Source organism: Pan paniscus, chromosome 6 (assembly GCF_029289425.2).
Source record: "Pan paniscus chromosome 6, NHGRI_mPanPan1-v2.0_pri, whole genome shotgun sequence".
NCBI lineage: Eukaryota > Metazoa > Chordata > Mammalia > Primates > Hominidae > Pan > Pan paniscus.
In genome coordinates, this window is record NC_073255.2 from 172,020,268 (window position 1) to 172,040,696 (window position 20,429).

General features: G+C 44.3%; 1 protein-coding gene across 6 annotated transcripts in view; it reads right to left on the bottom strand.

Annotated features, from left to right (window-relative positions):
* WDR91 (WD repeat domain 91) overlaps positions 1-12,160 on the bottom strand; it is a 45,802-nt gene extending 33,642 nt beyond the window's left edge. For 3 of the 6 annotated variants that reach the window (XM_063606111.1, XM_008966000.5, XM_063606110.1), the window contains exons 1-6: positions 11,979-12,160; positions 10,173-10,352; positions 9,388-9,595; positions 7,715-7,797; positions 6,506-6,636; positions 4,852-5,017 (exon numbers count right to left, since the gene is read on the bottom strand). In XM_063606111.1, coding sequence (XP_063462181.1) covers positions 4,852-5,017; positions 6,506-6,636; positions 7,715-7,797; positions 9,388-9,595; positions 10,173-10,352; positions 11,979-12,101 — 891 coding nt within the window. In that variant the 5' untranslated portion in view covers positions 12,102-12,160. The remainder of the gene's footprint in view (positions 1-4,851; positions 5,018-6,505; positions 6,637-7,714; positions 7,798-9,387; positions 9,596-10,172; positions 10,353-11,978) is intronic. The other 3 variants (XM_008966001.5, XM_008966002.5, XM_003813440.7) reach the window with 3 other exon arrangements.
* Positions 12,161-20,429: the final 8,269 nt, after the last annotated feature.

Sequence of the window (20,429 nt, forward strand, 5' to 3'; positions counted from 1 at the left end):
CTGGGAGGACAAAAGCCACGGAGAGGTAATGTCCACTCCTCAGAGTTTCAGAGAGATGGAGTGGGGAGGTGGCCTGTTGGAGTTGGCTGTCAAGGCTAAGATCTGGGGAGGTGGTAGGCAGTTGTGTCATGTCCTGTTTCAAGACAAGGCTCTGAAACCCCCGTAAGAAGAAATCACTGAAAATGCAAACACTGAGCAGCCACATCACAGTCCAGGAGGTGCCGCTTCCACATTTTGTGCTGCTACATGTATGCCGTGCTCTACATGGGTCACAGGGGGATTCTGCCTTGGAAGCAAAGGTGGGAACTGTTACAGAGGGAGACAGGCACTTTATGGGCCCCTTCCTGCCTTATTCAGCCCCTCCACTGGATAATGGTGTCTTTTCCTTTTTCAGCAACAGTAAAGAGTGCTCAATTCAATTGGTGAATATTGATGGAAGGAGGAGGCTTCGAATTCCTCTGGCTTATTTGAAAGCCACTTGTAACACTTCCCCAGCAGGAGCAAACAATAAAACACTGAGAAGTACAAAGGTAATACTTCCCTCACAAGTCAAGATAGCAAGGAAGGCATCTGGTACAGAGAAGAAGAACTGCCTTTACAATGATAGGGCAGTTTACGCCAAGACAGTGATGGACCTAAGAATGACCTATCAGATTTTGCTTTAAAGAAGAGGATAGGTTCTCCTTTCTCCTTAAATCTATGTTAATCACTGAATAACAAAAGATAATAATATATTAAAAGCTGGTGAATGCGGTTGTCCACAAAACTTTTTAATAAGTAGGTGAAGGCCAATTTGTGTCTAGCCACAAATGTACATAACAAGTGAATGCTTACTGGCAACTGTTAATTTTTTAGAAATAAAAAGCTAAAAAATAAAAACAAAGGAAAAAGGGGTAAAGTCACAATGCTATGTAAGTAATTACCTTCAAACAAATCCATAAAACTCTGGCCAAGCACTTGTGTATGGGTAAAGAGCTGGAGAGAGTGAAAGATGTCGGCAGAACTGTGTACTCTCTAGACAATGACACTTGCACACAGAGAAGCTCGCACCCTTCTGGAAGCTTCTTCTACTGTGACCCTACCTTACACATCTTTGTAACCTTAGCACCCAGCACCACGCCTCGCGTAAGCTGGGCACTCATTCATGACTGGCTAAATAACAAATGGATGGACTGATGGACAGATGAAATAACTGTTCATTGAAAGTTTTATTTCATTTTAAGTGCAACCCTCATAATAGTCTTTAACTGCTGGCTTCAAATAACAGAATATCCCAATAGTCTAAAGTATATTCTATCATAATCTACCTGACTGCTACAGTTCAGGAGAGACACGGTAACCTCTGTCTTATCATTTGACCTTCTCAATCTGGAGACAGACATAAGTTGATACCCATTAATTTCCGGTGGAATGAGTAGGTCATGAGGGATTCCAGAGCCTCACAGAGCTTACCAGGATGGCAGCCATCCAAATGGAGCAGCAAACAACTTCCAGTAATTTGGTCTCACCTGAAGCTAAACAAAGCTACCCAGAAAACACGCCCTCATAACACAGAAATCCCAGAATGAAAGACAGGCTTTCTCCTTACTGCCAAGATCCTTGGGGAAAACCTTCAGGGCAGTGGTTGTGACCACTTACTTCTCAGTAACTGGGAGGTAATTTGACACTAATAAGAGTCACAAGCACAGAAGTTTGTGGATGCTTTGGTGCCTTACATTACAGCCGATTAAAAGTTATCTCTATAATGAGGTAATTTCCATGGCTCACCAAGTGGGTGTGAAAGGAGCAGAATTCTTGCTGGCGGGAAGGATGGAGTACAAACTACAGGCTGTGTGAGCCAAGCAGCAGTCCAGGCAAGCCTGCTATGGATGTGCCCTCCCGGCTATTGTAATTAGAGATCCTAGAAGGGCTTGGGAAGTGTGGTTTCGCAGTTATTTCCACTAAAAAAAAAAAAAAAAAAAAAAAATTGCCTCCAGACTCATATTGAAAGCCTGGAGAGTATCTGCCAGGCTTTCAATACAAAAGCAATCTATTTTGCATCTGTTTTGCCATCTATTTTACAGGAATAATGATATGAATGTTTCAGTAATAATGACAACAGGTACAGCAACCAATTACAAGGAGGCAAAGTGCTGATGTGAGCAAAATTTATAATGCTTTCTATAAATTATATTTAAGATAGGAAAGTCTAATCATTTTTACATATTGCTAATTTAACAATAAAATACAGCCTATTTTTTGTGTGTGCTTATTCTTTAACAGTAAAAAAGAAAGAAGGGCTCTGGTGTGGTAGCAGCAAGGAAAAAAGACGACATGCTTAATATGCACTTACAAAGCAATGTGGCTTATTTAAAAACCAATGCCATTGTATACTGAGTTTAAAGCAGTACATTATGAAAATGGCAGGAAGTGATCTTTCCATGCCCTGCATTTAGTATCTTTGAGAGACCATCTGGAATTGTACACTCAAATTTGGGCGTTAATAGCGGGATTGAAACATTAGAATGTCCCCCAAAGCAGGGGGCCCAGGATGTGAGGGGAAATCATGCCATAGGGACAAACAGTTGAGGTGGGGGTTGGAGGGAGGGTGAACAAGAGTGCTTAGCATGGAAAAGGTAGGAAGAGTCATTCTACACAGTAAGCCTTATTATTCTATGTAGCTCCAGAGGGCTAAGCTAAGATCTGTGAGGAAAAGTCATAAAGAAGTTTCTTCTAATAGCTTTCTAACATGCATATGTTCCCGCTTTGACAAGCAATGAGCTCTGCATCTTAGGAGGCAATCAATCCAGACACTGTACTCCTATACTCAGCAGGAGGTAGGCCAGACGACCTTCAAGCTTCCCTCTAAAATTCTGTGAATTTCTTGAACCTCAAATCTACTAGTTATTTTTAGAAGTGAAACATTAATGCTGAATCTAAATCATCTACCATTAATAAAAAACAAGTGACCTGACTATTGGGTTTTTTAGATTAGAGATATCTTTCGTCTTCACTGAGGAACTACAAACTGCTCTGTTAACATACCACACAGTGACCCAAACTTTGTTCCATTATATTTTAGAGGAAAGGTAAGGCATGTTTTACTGCAAATCACACATTCTTATCCCCATTGCTTAGCTGTAAACTGCACAAATAATTTCCAATCTCATTTCAACCTCACCATGTGACACACAGTTCCTAACCACATAGAGTAGGGCCACAGCTTACTCCCACAGAAGCTGTCTCTATGTTTTCTTTCAAGTTAATGAAATTGAATTCCATAATTTCAAGCTCATTTCAAAGGACTCAACATTCCACACATCACCTATTAAACTTATAAAATGTTGCACAGTGAGAGATCCAGAAAGCAAGCAGTACAACTTACTCGGCCACACTCCACAGAACTGGAATTCTAACTTTAAGATTTGAATTTCAGAAAAATATTCATAGGAGTAACCATGTTTGAGTTTTAACTACCTGAACCCTCATGGCTGCTAAATTACAGTTTTTTTGCATTAACGGCACTTTAGGTCTCAGAACTAACTCAGGTACCCACGTGGGCCAGGGCCTGCAGGAATACAACTTCTACTACCAACATTTACTGAGTGCTGACCCTCTGTCAAGCACTCTTCTTCTAGCAGCTCAATTCATCCTTCCCTGGGGAGTAAATACTATTATTATCATCCCGAGCAAACTGGGGTGGGTTTACGCAACCTAAGCACCAATGACAAACGAGGAGCCAGAGCTGAAAGTTAAGGTGCCTGGCCCAAAAGCCCATGCTCTTTCTGATCCAGTGTCCTGCTCAGTGTTTCAGTTCAACAATACTCAGCCCAAGTGCTGTATTCCAGTGGCAGCCTGAGGCAGACCCCTACCTCCCTGGGTACAGCGACCATCCCCAAACTGCTGTGCCACTTGCAACTGGTCTCACACCGAGGCTGGTAGGAGAAGAAGCCACAGACTATGACTATTTATTTTATCTGTAACTAATAATACACTCAAAGTGTCCCTAGGCAAGCAATAAACAGTCTGCAGGCATTTCTGAAAGCAATGAATTCTGACAATGTCTGCTAGTTAAACTAGTCAGTGGGACCCTTGGCTGTTTTGGATATAAGCTGACATCAAAAAAAGATCCGCTTGCAGTCTTCCATAAAAGTGAGAAATAGTGAAAATCCTTTGCAGAATCAGCAAATACCAACTTGTAGGCAAAATGCATGGATTCAGAGGTAATTCTTGATTTAGTCTTTAGCCAAACACTATTTTTATATCACCAAAAATTCAAAATTCTAATTGCCTGAACTCACAATTGAGCCACCAAAACAGTCATAAGCCCTTATGAGTTCATAGGAAATTTATGAGAAAAGAGGGGAGACTCTTCAAAGCCTACTTCCTGTCATCAGCTATCTACTACTTCAACCAGAAAGCATCACAGACTTCAGAGAACTGGCACAGGAGTGCAGGCAAGGGAAGGCAGCCCCTTGGGTCAGGAGACCTGGGTGTGAGGTCTGGCACTGCCTTGATCAGTGCACAAGATCTACCCAGCAATCAAACACCACAGTGCCTGCAGTCTAGCCAGAGGTGAAGATGAAGCGGGGAGCCAGAATGCATTCGGTGGATTTTCCTCCTTCTCCTTTCAAATCGTCTGCTACAGTCTAATCTAGATTCTCATCCTGCACAACCATCACTTTCTGAGAGGAAAGGCAGGAAAGGGGGAAGAAAGGGAATGAGATTTCAATTTAGAATCTCATCAACATGCCCAAGAAATCAGTCCTAAAAGGAGGGCAAACAAGTCTACACTTGACCAGGAGGTCTGGAAGCACAGGGAGCTGTCAGGGCCTTCTTGGCCAGAGTTAGAGAGGCAGGACTTGTGCTTACCTGACCACCGAAGGACTCTTTCTTGGCCGAGCTCTGAGCTTGAGGAGGGCCCTGAGCAGGCGACAACCTTGAGGGGCTCTTCTTACTCTGAGGCAGCAGCGAGGACAGGAAGCCCACACGAGGTGACTGGGAGAGGGAGGCATTCCTTTGGCTGCACACCATGGCACTGGTCAGCAAACACACCACAGGGTCAGAGGGCTGAAAGAGGATGTGGAAAAACCAAGAACATAGACCTCCCGGGCTATGGATGACATTAAGTGACCAGGCCTGGGTCAGGTCCAAGAGCCTGGGCTTTAAGGTGGTATTATCCTTGGTATCATTTTTTTGCACAAAGGGAGCCAGCAGCTTATCTGTTACAAGGGTGAAGTCTGCGGCTCTTCTTTGAGGGTCACAGTAAACTCAGAGCTGTCTTGTCCAATAGCCACTGGTCACGTGTGCTACTGAGCAAATGAAATGTGGTTAGTCCAAATCAAGATGTGCTAGAGATGTAAAATTGACACTGGAATTCAAAGACTTGGCATGAAAAGAATAAAATAGCTCATTAACATTTTGTTTATATCCATTACATATTGAAATGATGTTTTGAATATACTAGGCCAAGTAAAATATATCATTAAAATTAACTTCCTCTTGTTTTTTTTTTTAACATAGCTACTAAAAAAATTAAATTACGTATTTGGCTCGCATTTTATTTCCATCAGAAAGAACTGGCTCCACCACTAGAGCTATTTCATCTGGTGCAATACTTGGCTATGTGGAGGTCTGGAATCCGGCTGCCTGGGTTTGCATCGTGACTCACCAATCACTGTCTTCCTCACCTGTGTGTACCTCTGTTTCTTCAACCACTACTATTATTATCACCAGCTGGGGCTTCTGCTTTAACTGGCTGTTTCTGAAGGTCAAATACCTCTCTCTAATCTGCCTTCCTCTTTAAACCGTCAGAGAGGTGCATGCTTCTACTGAGGAATGCATCCAACCTGTGGTTACCAATCTTTCCATACATGAGATGCTCCTTCCAATGCACAAAACCTTCCCAAGACTTTACCACAGTGGTTGCGTTTTTATTTATCCTGACTACACATATCTGGATGTAGAGCTGGCAGAGCTGTGCAGTTCCCCACCTCTAGGCAGAGCCACAGGCTCGGAGGCTCAGAACTCCTAGAGGACTTCTGAGGCCATGGGGACCTTACTCATAAAGCTCTGAAGCAAGGCTGGACACGGTGGCTCACGCCTGTAATCCCAGCACTTTGAGAGGCCAAGGCAGGTGGATCACTTGAGGTCAGGAGTTGAGACTAGCCTGGCCAATACGATGAAATCGCATCTCTACTAAAAATACAAAAAAAAATTAGCCAGGCATGGTGGCATGCACTTGTAATCCCAGCTACTTGGGAGGCTGAGGCAGGAGAGTCTCTTGAACCCAGGAGGCAGAGGTTGCTTTGAGCCAAGATTGAGCTCTAGCCTGGGCGACAGAGCGAGACTCCATCTCTAAAAATAAAAATAAAGCTCTCAAGCAAGAACAGTGTGTGCCAGGAGGCTCTTCCGCAATTCTCCTTCAGCAGGCACAGAGGACTGCAGGCAAGGCAAGATCAGAGGGAACTGTGGGGCTGAGAGCACAGAGGGCAAAGAAAAGGAAAGGGCCATCACACACACTCACAGTTCCGAGTCCCCCAGGCGGTCCATGTTGGAGACATAAGGAGGCAATTTGTGTTGGACCAAGGCCTCTTCCTCTTCTGGCTGTTGCTCCTCTTTCTTCAGTCGGTGGATTTCAGCTTGCAATGCAAAAAGCTATACAGGGGTGGGACTGAGTTAGCCAATGATCTCACCTAACCTTCCCTCTGCGGAGGAAGATTTCTAGACACATCGCATCCAAGCCCACTGGTCTGAGTGCCACTCGCCTCAGCGTCAAGGGGCCCATCTCACTCTGCTCACTGCAGACTGGGAAAAGTGACTGCTGTCAATGGACAACAATGAGGTGAGAAAACCAAAAACCATTAGAAATCCAAAACCCATTTTCTTTTTAATCATTTGACTTGCTTCCTCCTAGATTCACTGAGAAAAATAGCTCCACCCAACCTGTTTTGCTTTTTAGAATCTACAAAATCAGGCTTTAGAACTCTCAAAGCCTGACTCTGGAATGGAAAAAAAAAAAAAAAACTTTTAATGAACTACAGCGTTTTTAACCTTTTGCCTGAAGAAAATTACATATACACACACCCCAAAACCCAAGAATCTTAAACCCCATAACCTAAACAGCCTATAATCTTCCTTTTCCTAACAATATCACCTAAGGAGATCTTAATTTCAGGAAAGAGAAATGTTCCTCAGGCAACATGTACAGGCAAATGTGGGTCCCCTGGCTCTATAGTTTTATCAAACTAGAGAAGCATATAGCTGAGTAGGAACAACTAAATTATATCTGGGTTATAAACTATATATATATGTGTGTGTGTATATATAGTTTATATATATACATATACATATAGTTTACATATATATGTGTATATATATATATATATATATATACACATATATAGCTATACGTGGAAAGACAAAACAGACACATGAAAACAGGTTAGTTATAAGGTGGCATGGATGCATATAATCTTTTTCTCCTTAAAAGTTAATTACTGTTACTATATTGTTCATGCTATATATCTGACTTAAAATATGAATCTCGCCTTTGGTTTTCAGAGACTGTTACTCTCCAAATCCCCAATACTGACTTTCTGGTGACTCATTTCCATCTGAGAAATTAGGTAGTGGCAGTGGAAAGCTGATTAATATAGTGTTCCACTGCCACTACCTAATTTCACACACAAAAAGCAGAAGTACTTCCTCAGGAGCAAGCCTGTTCAGAACAAACCTTCTGACGCAGAACTTCATTTTCTTCTTGAACCTGGTTAGTCCTCTGACACTCTGCATCAAAGTTCAGGATCACAGGGACTGGTGCCTGAAGTTAAAGAATAAGCCAGCCCCTGAAATGTTTAAAAGTCCTTCCCAAACCCTTGACACACCAGTAAAACACATGAGACACAGGGACACAGAGAACAGAGTATAGGAGCGGTGCTGTGGGCTCTTGCGGGCTTAATGAAATAGTCGCTCCCTATAGTCTTGTCTCCAAGACTTTCTCTAGGTCTGGCCTCATTTCATTCGGACAGATTCACAGACGCATGACCATCTGCCTGGCCAGCCCACAGAGGGGACATAAATCCAAACCTAAGCATTTTCTCTCAAATACCAGAAGCAAAGAGCTAGCATCCAGTGGACTTCACAGCCAGTCTGAGCTTTAGTGAGGTCACTACATTCAGCTAAAAGCAGCCCTGGAGGCCAGTGGCTCTGCAGTAATACAGCCAATGAGGCAGAAAAGACCAGTCAGTTGGCTTCGCCTCCCCAGATTGAGCCTCTCCCTCGCAAAGGTTTGGACTGAGAAGAGAAAGCTTTCTGCAGATTGCGTGGCCACCCCAAGAACAACGACAGTCTATAGCTTGGGATACTGGTCCTTCTCCACTGCCTCAGGCAGCTTCAGTTAGGAGGAGCACAGAGCAGACAGGGCCTCAGAACTGGAGAGGGGACTAGAGCCCATATGTGTGTAAGCTAGTCTGAGAAGCACTGAAAAGATCTTGAGTGACAGTTTCGATTTCACTGGAGGGCCCACAAAGTTAACTGGAGAGCCCTCAGGATGAAGAGAGGGAGCAACGGGGAAGAAACAAGGCAGTTCTGGCAAGGGTGGAATTCACACTCATCTGGGGCGCAGAAAGGGTGAAGGCAGGAAAGGTGCCCTTCCCACCTCCACCAGAAAGTGTTCCTCCCAGAGGCCAAAACGCCTGCCCATGGGTGGGCCTCTAAACACCCAAGTTTATCAGTGCCTCACCAGCCAGCCCCATTCAAGCCAGACTCCCTCCTCCTCCTCTAAATTTCCAGCCTAGGGAGCATGAATGATGGCCTTGGGAGCTCTGGCTTGTACACTTGGTAGGCTGTAAATTATTTACCTGCATTCTCATTCATTCCCCCTCTCAAATACCCGCATATATATTCTTAAAGCTACTGTATTCTCTGGCAACTTGAGGAACACTGAAGTTACTATTAGAGACAATAACCCAAACACTAACACAGACAGAAGTTCCAACCCAAGAAGTCTTCTCATCTGTACCTAATCCCAGCAAAGGTATATCCCCGGGAACACGTTTCATGCACAGAGAGGGTACTCTCAAGGCTGCCCGGTTTCTCCAAGCAGCAGCTGCCTTCCAACCCCAGTGCCTGCTGACAAAGCCAGTACTAGCACCCCACTGCTGCCACTGTCACTGCCCACACATGTCAGCTAATACTTCAGCAGCACAGTGTCAGAACTAAGATTTATGATTCCCTGGCTTACTGACAAAAACAACCACAATTTGTCCAGCCCCCTCATGTGACCCATAAAAATGGTCCCTGGGCATTTTTGTAGAAGAAATGCCTGTATGGAGAGCAGCGGGCTACTGATCCTGAGGTCTGGGTGCCTCAGGCTGGGCCTTCAGCCCCAGGCAACTGAAAGGATATGCATGCACTGAAACAGGACGCTCAGGAAGTTGTGCAGGGACACAATGAAGGTGTCAGCCCACTGTCGAGAAAAGTAGGTAGCAAAGGTGGGGTTGGTGTCCGGGGATGGCAGGAAGGGCAGGACAAACCAATCCTTCCACTCAGCCTGGTTCTGGAGTTCCGTGGCCTGCTTTGCAAAGAACTCCTGAGCCTTGTCATTTCTGTTTGTCTGCCAAGACACAAGGAGGTAGCAAGGAGGGAGGAGAGACAGAAATCCAGAGGTAAGACTCTTCATCATTGCACAGCAGACAACCTTTGACTATCAGCCTGCCAGGTAAGTGGCAAAATAAAATTCCATAATATAAAGGAAATCATCACTCTTTTCTCAAGGAACTTGTCATTTCAAAGCTGGTTTAAGCTGAAGTTCTAATGATAAATCCCATCCTAAAAATTAATCCCTAGCTGATGTTCAAATAACTAAGTGACTCATTCCTCCGGGTCAGCTATCATCTTTATTACTCAAACTTTAACCCAGCTACTTATATTCTTTAAAATACCACCTTTGTTTTAAGCTTACATGCTTAACATAAAAAAGGAAATAGGAATGGGGAAGACAAGTCAGATGATCTACAGATGACGACAAGGAAAAAAAAGAAGAAAAACAGTCAAAAATAATTGCACTGTAACTGCTGCACTCTTTCCCATAGTCACATACAGAGTCCTCCCTAGGAACTGGAAGAAAATCTATTTTGGGATCAAAGAGCTCCTTCCACCAAGGGAAGCAGAACCCCTGAATCTACAGGCACCTGGATTGTGTAGACAAGATAAAATCGAAACAGGCTGGTTTTCAGCTTGTGGATTGTGGGTCTGTATATATCCTCCAAGCGGCTGAAGAGCCGACGTTCCAAGTAGCTCCAATAATCCCGAAGGGCAGCCAAGTCATACACCTGCATTAACTGCTGCAGCTGGTCCACAATCTTATCCACCTGGCGAGAAACATGGATGGAGAAGGTGGTAAGGGACAGAAGGGAATTCTCCCCTCCATGGAATAAAGCTTTTTCCTCTTGTCATGGCTTCTGGGTGTAAAAAAAAATTTGTAAGTTAGCAATCTATAAAATTTTCAAAACATACTAATGCAACAGTTTTTCAGTAATTTTCTGATGTTAGAGAAGTGGTTTGACCCTCTAGCAAGCACGGAAATTTCAGGTGTAAAAGGGCTCTGGCCCAGAACCTAAGAGATCTGGCTCCAGATCTTGGATCTGCCTCTGACTTACTTGATCAATTTGGCAGTGTCATCAGGCCAGGCACCGTGGCTCACGCCTGTAATCCCAGCATTTTGGGAGGCCGAGGCGGATGGATCACCTGAGGTCAGGAGTTCGAGACCAGCCTTGCCAACATGGTGAAACCCCGACTCTACTAAAAATACAAAAATTAGCTGGACGTGGTGGCACGCGCCTGTAATCCCAGCTACTCGGGAGGCTGAGGCAGGAGAATCGCTTGAACCCAGGAGGCAGAGGTTGCAGTGAGCTGAGATCGTGCCACTGCACTCCAGCCTAAGCGACAGAGTGAGACTCTCTGTCAAAAAAGAAAAAAAAAATGGCAGTGTTGCTTAACTGTAGTTTCAGTTACCTCACATTTTTAAAAAAGGGGGTGGGGTGAAGAAGAGCGTATGAGACAATCTCCACAATTCCCAGATCCCAAGGATCATGAGGAGGTGCATGGACTGACTCCTTCAAGTCATCAAAGTTCCACGAAGCCGTGGTAGCTGCTCAGAGTGTCAGCCAAGGAAGTCACCTTCTTGTGAGGAGCAATTACAGCAGAGTACAGAATCTGGAAAAGGGTTTGGATATCAATACCAATCCAACGCCCCTAGTTTATAGATCAGGCCACTGAAGCCCAGAGGGGTGAAATGATTTGCTTTTGCCACTAAGTAGCCACTAACTTTGGCCAGGCAGGAAACCAGATCTCCTAACTCCCCTCCAGTGCTCTTGCTGTTAGCTCACTGCCTCTCATTGAAGTCAGTACACACAAACATACAAATCACACACATATACATTCCAAGAACCTCGCAATGGAAAATCATTTTAGAGCAGGGGAAGTTTGGGTTTCTCTAATGTGCCATGAGGTCTTCCACAACTGCAGAAGCAAAATTGCCGATGAGTCCCTGACGAGGCCATTTTAAACAAACACCGCAGATACTTGAACGCAGCTAACGTTTTGGACTGCAGACTTCTTTGCTTCCACTGCCACTGGAAGCCAACACGAATATCTGTTGCCAAAACGCAACCATCTACCTAACCTCGCCTCCTAAAACCTCATCGCCATCCTGGCCAAGGAGGCTGGAGTGGAGACAGAACCCTAGACCAGGAGCCGGGGCATCGGGGCTCCAGCCTCGGCGATGCTCCTGACTCGGGGGGCGGCTTCAGGCAGGTCCTGTCCGTCTGAGGGTCTCAGTTCCTCATCCGTCAAGCTGGGGTCGGACGCGCTGAGGTCTCCAGCGCCCCGGCGCGAGTGACAGCGCCGCTCCCGCCCCGGAGGCAGTGCTGGGGGGAAGCCCGCTCCCCGGCTCCCTCGGGCTGCCTGTGCCCGCGCCGCTCCCGCCGGCCTCTCACCCGGAACCCCTTCTCCTTGTCCGCCTTGATCTCGGCGTCCAGCTGCCGCAGTGTGTGCGTGAACCCGCGGAAGAGCAGGTACTCCCGGACCAGCTCGTCAGTGCGCTCCACGGCCTCCGCCATCGCAGCGCTAGCGTCTTTAGGGGTGGTGCGGTGAGGGACGGAGGGGAGGGGCCTGGGAGAAATGGGGCGGGGCCGGACGCGGGCGCCGAGCACGTCACGCCGCGACAGGCCTACCAGCCCGCACGCACCGGGCGCCCAGCCTGAGGCCCCGCCCCTCGGCCGGCTCCCCGCCCGAGGCCCCGCCCCTGAGCCAGCCCCAGCCCGCCTGGCCGCTCGGGTCACCCTTACCCCTCCCGAGGAGTGGCGAGGGGAGGTCCTGGCGGCGCCGGCGGCGGCTTTGTCTGAATTACTGAAAGTGGCGGCTGCCACCCACGTCAAACAAGACTGGATCTTAAGAACATCCCAGGTAGTCCCGAGGCGGGCAGGGGGTGCGGCGCCCTGTTGGTTGGCGTTACATCGCAGAGCTCCCGGTCCCCTGCCCTCCTCCTACACGGAGGAAGCTGGAGCCCTAAGAGCAGAGTGACCTGCGTGAAGCCACAACCACGCGTGTCCTCAGAGAGCGCTAACTCCCCCAAATCTCTGCTTTCATTAGTAAGACGAATTGGCTACACAGCAAGATAACCAAGATGCACTGCTAGGATAGGCAAATTTCATAGCAGTGTATGTACGCTATAGTCCTGGTTTCTTGTGAAAAAAAAATTAGGTATGTATGTGTGTACATTTTTTAAATTCAGGAAGATTATACACCAAGTTCCTATGCAATCGGGTCTCTGCATCCTCGGGTTCCGCATTCACAGATTCAACCAACGAGGATTGAAAATATTTTTTCCAAAGTTTTAAAAATAAAAAATAGCCGGGCGCAGTGGCTCACACTTGTAATCCTAACATTTTGGGAGGCCAGGGTAGGCGGATCTCTTGGCCCCAGGAGTTGGAGACCAGCCTGGACAACATGACGAAACCACATCTCCACAAAAAAAAAAAAAAAAAAAAAAAATGCGGAGCGCAGTGGCTCACGCCTGCAATCCCAGCACTTTGGGAGGCCGAGGTGGGCGGATCACCTGAGGTCGGGAGTTTGAGACCAGCCTGACCAACATGGAGAAACCCCGTCTCTACTAAAAATACAAGATTAGCCGGGCGTTGTGGCGCATGCCTGTAATCCCAGCTACTCGGGAGGCTGAAGCAGGAGAATCGCTTGAACCCAGAAGGTGGAGGTTGCAGTGAGCCGAAATCGCGCCATTGCACACCAGCCTGGGCAACAAGAGTGAAACTCTGTCTCAAAAAAAAAAAAAAAAAAATTAGCCAGGCGTGGTGGTGCTGCCTGTGGTCCCAGCTACTTGGGAGGCTGAGGCAGGAGGATCACTTGAGCCCAGGAGGTCGAGGCTGCAGTGAGCTGTGATTGCACCACTGCACTCCAGCCTGGGTGACAGAGCAGGACACTGTCTCAGTTTAAAAAAGAATACAATTTTTAAAAACACAAATTAAATATAGCATAACAATTTACATAACATGTACAATGTATTCAGTATTATAAGCAATGTAGAGATTATTTAAAGTATACAGGAGGAAGTGTATAGGTTAGATGCAAATACTAGGCCTTTTTACATCAGGGCATCCATGGATTTTGGTCTTCTAGGGAGGGTCCTAAAACCAACCCCCTGCAGATACCAAGTGACAATTGGAGTGGTTTTATCTGAGAGGTGAGACTATGAAGGACTGCTTGTTTTTTACTTTCTTTTTATTGTTGAAGTTTTTACAAGGTGCACGTATTTTTGTAAGTAGGAAAATAGCCAATATCTTTGAGCCTTGCTTCTGCAAAATGGTGACAATAGGCCGGGCGCGGTGGCTCACGCCTGTAATCCCAGCACTTTGGGAGGCGGAGGCAGGCGGATCACAAGGTCGGGAGATCGAGACCATCCTGGCTAACACGGTGAAATCCCGTCTCTACTAAAAATACAAAAAATTAGTCGGGCGTGGTGGTGGGCGCCTGTAGTCCCAGCTACTCGGGGGGGCTGAGGCAGGAGAATGGCGTAAACCCGGGAGGCGGAGCTTGCAGTGAGCCGAGATCGCGCCACTTCACTCCAGCCTGGTCGACAGAGCGAGACTCCGTCTCAAAAAAAAAAAAAAATGGTGACAATAACACCCACCTTGCACAGTAGTAATGAAGATTTAATAAGACAGTGTATGTAAAACGCTTAGCACAGTGAATGGCCTATTGGTAAAATGCATTGAGTGTTCCCTTCTCCTTCCCTCTAATGGTATGACTTTTCGTGTTTGTCAAAATACAACTCAGAATCATTGCTGCCCCTCTGCTCAGACCCTCCACTCCTACTCTATGGAAATTCAGCTCCAAAAGGGCTCTGATCTACACTAGAGAAAGCCAAAAAGATAGCACAGAGCAAGCCACAGCACGACGAGACAGACCTTGTTCTGCCCTCTTTGTTTGCCCTACCTGTCTCCACAAGTGTACCCTCCAGGCAGCTAACCTTGCCTCGAGGGCAGGAAAGGAGAGCCACCACTGTGACTACTGGGAGACCAACTCCTACTTTGAGATCTCAGATCATCAAAGTGAACTTGGAAAATTTGGACAAGTTGCAACCACCAAAGCTTCCACCTACAGGAAAGTTGTGAAGTAGATTTCCCTAAGGGCACCTGAAGTCTGCAACCATAGTTCTCACCTCCCCCACCTCCATCTGCCCTGACACTTCCCAGACCAGAGCCTGTAAAACCAGCTAAGATTAGTTTTCTGATCAATGAAAGGCAGCTCCTCAGAGCTTAAGTACAAGCCGTTTGTTCTACAGGAATGTCTTCTCCAAGATACCCACATGGATAGCTGCCTTTCCTCCTTCACGCATTTGCTCAAATGTCACTGTCTTAGTCCTTTGGGGCTGCAATTTTTTTTTTTTTTAGAAATGCCATAAACTGGGTGGCTTATAAGTAACAGAAACTTATTTCTTATAGTTCTAGAGGATGGAAAGTCCAAAATCAAGACACTAGCAGATTCATTGTCTGCTGGATGCCCACTGTCTGGTTCATAGATAGTGCCAAGTTACATGCTCAGTAGAGAGCATCCATCGCCATAGCCTTTGGTAGATAAATCTTTTCTTACTGTAGTCAGTTCCTTAAAAAGTCATGCGCACCTCTGAAAACTGGAAATGGCCCACAATGATCCATCCAGTAATTCACAGGTTTCCTATTGGTAGCCCTCATGCTTGTTGTAGGAGGCAGCCTATGTATATGTTAATGTTTCATTCACTGAAAATCAGTGACACACAATAGATACCCTTTTTCACTTCTCAAATTAGTAATTTTTAAAATTTATTGCCCACTGTTGGTGAACATAAAATGAAAGGGGCATTGTCATTAAGCTTCAGAAGGAGCTACTTTTCTAGGAGTCAATTTATAGGTTATCAAAGCTTCCAAAATGTTTCTACTCTTTAGCCCAATGATCCCACTTAATTTCTTTAATTTCCCTTAAAGAAATAATTTTAAAAATAAGCTGAAAGAAAAAAAAAAAGGCTGGGCACAGTGACTCACACCTGTAATCCTAGCACTTTGGGAGGCCCAAGTGGGAGAATCGATTGAGGCCAGAAGTTATGACCAGCCTGAGCAACATAGGGAGACCCCGTCTCTATTTTTTTAAAAAAGAAAATACATTAATTTAAACATTAAAAATAAGATTTATGCAGAATGGGGTTTTTTTAAATAAAAGTGCAACTTATCTTTAATAATGGAAGTTATTTACAATAGTGAAAGGTATAAGTATTTAGAGGCTACAGTGAGTTACCCTCCAAGATCTTGGGAATGAAGAAATTGTACTTCCCACTGAGAGTTAAACGGCAAAATCAACCTAAGATGGTTTAGAGTCCAAGGATGCAAAATCAGTGGAAAGAGAGAGAAAAGATACTAGGCTCACTGGCCTTGGTTGAGGGCATTCACTTCCAAAATAAATATTATGTCAGTCGGAAGAGGTTTTAAACACAGGCACCCAGAAACCAGAGAGTGCCATGGGCAGGGCCCATGCTCATTTGCAACACAGCCGGCACTTGTCCTATGTTCTGACCTATGGCAAGGCCATCCCCAAAATGAGAAGGTGGCACTAGACCATCCCAAAATTGGGCCCTGATAGGCATCCCACTCCGCTTTTCCCGGTACAAAGCTCACAAAAAGACCATTTGTGTCCTCAGCATTTGACTACATGGAAACATAGCATTCCAGTGTCTTCCTCCTGGTAAACTAAAAGGCAGTTTTTGATTACAATAGTCTTCCAACATAGGTGGAAAGGATATCATTTATGCCAGTGCTACCACAAATAGTCCCTGTGTGACAGTTATATGTCTCATTCAGATTTACAAAGTGACATCGTGATATATTCTTCAGGCCCCTGTGCAATGAGGTTAGCACAAATCAGCCTTTCAGAACTTAGTCACTCCTGGGGACTACAGGAACCAGTTCCAGCGGGTCTGTTCACACCAGTTCCACATGCAGGAGTCTATTACTGATTTCTACAAGGAGAAAGAAATCTCAAACAACCAAATGTTCAACATTAGAGGAAATCTTATACATTATGCTACCTCTATCCCATGTAATATGCAATTGTCAAAGTTTTTGTTTTTTGAGATAATTTAATTATTTGGAGAAATAGTTATAATACAATGTGTTTAAAATTATGATTCACACTCTAGAAACCAATTTGGCAGTTTCTTACAAGATTAAGCATGCAAATACCATACAACCCAGTAATGACACTCAGGTATTTGTCCCAGAGAAAGGAAAACATAGATTTTTACATAAAAACCTGTACACAAAGCTTTATTCATAATAGCCAAAACTGGAAACAACCCAGATGTCCTTCAACAGCATGATTCCATGTATAGAACATTTTTGAAAAGCCAAAATGTAGACATGGAAAACAGATTAGTGAAGGCCATGAAGACGGATGGGCACGTGGGAGGAGGGTGAGGAAGGAAGGGTTGTGATTTTTAAAAGGGCAACACAAAGGATCCTTGTGGCAATGGAATTGTTCTGCATCTTGACTGTGGTTATAGACGCACAGGCCTAACATGATAAATTGTATAGAAGTAAATACACACACACGTACAAGTAAAATAGGGAATTTTGAATAAGATCAGTAAATGTCAGTATCCTGGTTATGATATTGTACAAGATGTTACTATTGGAGAAAACTGAATAAAGGGTACAACGGGATCTCTCTGAATTATTTCTTTCTTTTTTTCCTTTTATTTTTAGTTGGCATGTAATAATTGTACATATTTATGGGATACAGAGTGATATTTCTTTTCTTTTTTCTTTTTTTTGAGACAGACTTTTTTTGAGACAGACTTTTTTTTTGAGAGACAGACTTTTTCTTTTCGAGACAGACTTTTCTTTTTTTGTTTGTTTGTTTGTTTGAGACTGGGAAACAGTCTCACTCTGTTTCCCAGACTGAAGTGCAATGGCACAATCTTGGCTCATTGCAACCTCTGCCTCCCGGGTTCAAGTGATTCTTCTGCCTCAGCCTCCCGAGTAGCTGGGATTACAGGCATCAGCCACCACGCCCAGCTAATTTTTGTATTTTTGGTAGAGACAGGGTTTCACCATGTTGGCCAGGCTGGTCTCCAACTCCTGGCCTCAAGAGATCCACCCACCTCAGCCTCCCAAAGTGCTGGGATTACAGGCATGAGCCACCGTGCCCGGCCCAGAGTGATATTTCAATACACATATACAATGTGTAATCATCAAATCAGAGTAATTAGCATATCCGTCACCTCAAACATTTATCATTTCTTCATATTGTGAACGTTCAAAATCCTTTCTTTCTCTATATTATTTATTATAACTGCTTATTAATCTATAGTTAATTAATCTATAGTTATATCAGAATAATAAGTTTAATTTTTAAAAGTTGATACAAAACTGTAGGTGCAATACCATTGCTTTGCATATTCTTGATCATATGTACACACAAAAAATCTTAACAATTATTAGCTCTAGGTAGTAGAGGTGTTGGATTTTATAAGTGATTTCTGAGTTTAGGCTTTTTAATATTTTTTAAATTCCTTACCATGAACATATATTCATTTTATAATTTATAAATATAATGAGTGTAATCTTTAATCACAGCGTGATCATTTGTAGTAACAACCATATCTTCGTGATAACTCATACAAAGCTTTTTATCAACTAGTACCCCCAAAACTTTTCGGCATAAATTGCTGCAAAACTAAGAATTTCCAATCCTGTACTTCTACAGTTAAATTTTTGGAACCAAATATAGGACCTCACAGCTGAACTCTGATTGCCAAACCGTGTCATTTCTCTGGCTTCCAGCAATCATGTGCAATTTAAAGACTTTGGGCCAGAAGGACCCTGAGCTTCTTTCACCCTTATAGTCCTGGGCGTCATGCTACTACCAAGAACCTTCTGGGAACTTTGGTCTGTCTACTTAGAGATAATGAATTCTAAAGAGAGAAAATGAACCACTTTCTCTCAGGTCTCAGACTATGATCATATCTCCTTGAGAAGCAGCTCAAATTATTGTGAGAACCTGCCACTTGCCTACCCCACCACCTTCCACCTCAGCAAAGTCCCCATTAGCTCAGGGTATCAAACCACTCATAATACTGCTAGATGGTCAGTGGTAGGAATTTGCAGATTTATGGGCCTATAAAATCATTCACTTTCACTGCTGGAATGATGCAAGTCTCCTAGGTTAATAAGTAACATGGCCTTCACAAACATCAAGTGGAGCACAGCGTGGGAGAATTCCAACTCTGTTGCCACATTTCCTAAAATCCAAAACCATTTCTGCCTTCTGCAATACCTGTGCTTCTCTGTCATGGTGCATGCTGGTATGAATTCTCCCTCTTCCAACACATCATTGTCGTCCTCCTCAGGGCTTCTCTTCATATCACTTTCTACTGTCTGTGAGGGGTCACCCAGCACTTCTCTTAGGGAAACCTTCTATGTCTCCTTGTATCAGGATCTGAGTCAATGACCACATCTGGTGGATTCCACTTTCCTGTGCAGATGGCATATAAACTAGCTGTCCATCCTCAAAATTCCCAGTATCCACCCCAGATTGATGTGTGCTTGCAAGACACACACATCCACAGTTGCCTTTTTGCTAGCCCAACAGGGTAAAGAAGGGCTCCCTTTTGAGCCTTATCTGTGGGTCCCTTCCTTTGGCTGGCTTTGCCAGTACAGCAGAAATGCTTCCCTAAGATGGGCCTCTTCAACAAAGAACCCAAAGTCAAGTTTACCTGGTCTCTGTACTGGTTCACATACTTAGTTGCCAGTCCACACCAAGGTCCACTGAGCTTACGCAGACATTTTTGTATCTATTTTACACCATAATCATATGTCTGTTGGATATAATGATAAAATATTTGGACATATTTTGTGCATCACTTTTTACTCTGTTTTTCTGGTAATTCATTTTTGTTGCATTTTATAAAAGTTTCAGTCAATACATATTAGAAATAAAAAATAATTTTTGAAAACTTGGTCCTTCAACACAAAAATTTGAGAATTGCCGGTCTGGGAGACTTGGAGGGAATTAACCTACAGCACACACTTTGACAAACATTACTGTCCAGGGTCATATCATCATACCGCGTCCCTGGCTCAAAAAGTCAACCTCTGTCTTGAACCCCACTCTAGACCATTGGCTTTCCCTCTGGCAGCACATGAAACTCACTAGAAAGCTTTTATTTTGTCTTTTCTTATTTTGTTTTTATGGTTGCTGGGTTTTTTTAAACAGGGTCTCTCTTTGCCAAGGCTAGAGTGCAGTGGTACAAACACAGCCCACTGCAGCCTTAACCTCCTGGTTCAAGCGACCCACAGTCTCAGTCTCCCAAGTAGCTGAGACCACATGTGCGTGCCACTAAGCCCAGCTATTTTTTTATTTTTTGTGGAGACAGGTTCTCACCATGCTGCCCATGCTGGTCTTGAACTCCTGGGCTCAATCAATCCTTCCACCTCAGCCTCCCAAAGTGCTGGGATTGCAGGCATGTGCCATGGCGCCTGGCGAAGGGAGCTTTTAAAATACAGTTATAGAGGCCATACTCTAAATCAATTAAATCAGAATCTCTCAGGGTGGGGATTTTTTAAAAGCTCCCCAAGTAGTTCAAAGGTACAGCCAGGATTAACAGTCTAAACCTTCTCAATTCATCATCTTGGACCACTTGCCTGGCCTTCTGTTGTTTTGTTTTTGTTTGAGGAAATATCTGAGTCAATATCTCTCCTTCCAATAATACTTTAAATTCAAAATTAAAGCAACAAATGAGGACGGGAAAGCACTTCTAGCATAGCAAAGATCTCCATTAAAGTGATAAGAACACTGTCAAAAATGCTCAAAATCAACTTTTGCAAAACTCCCAAAATTAATCA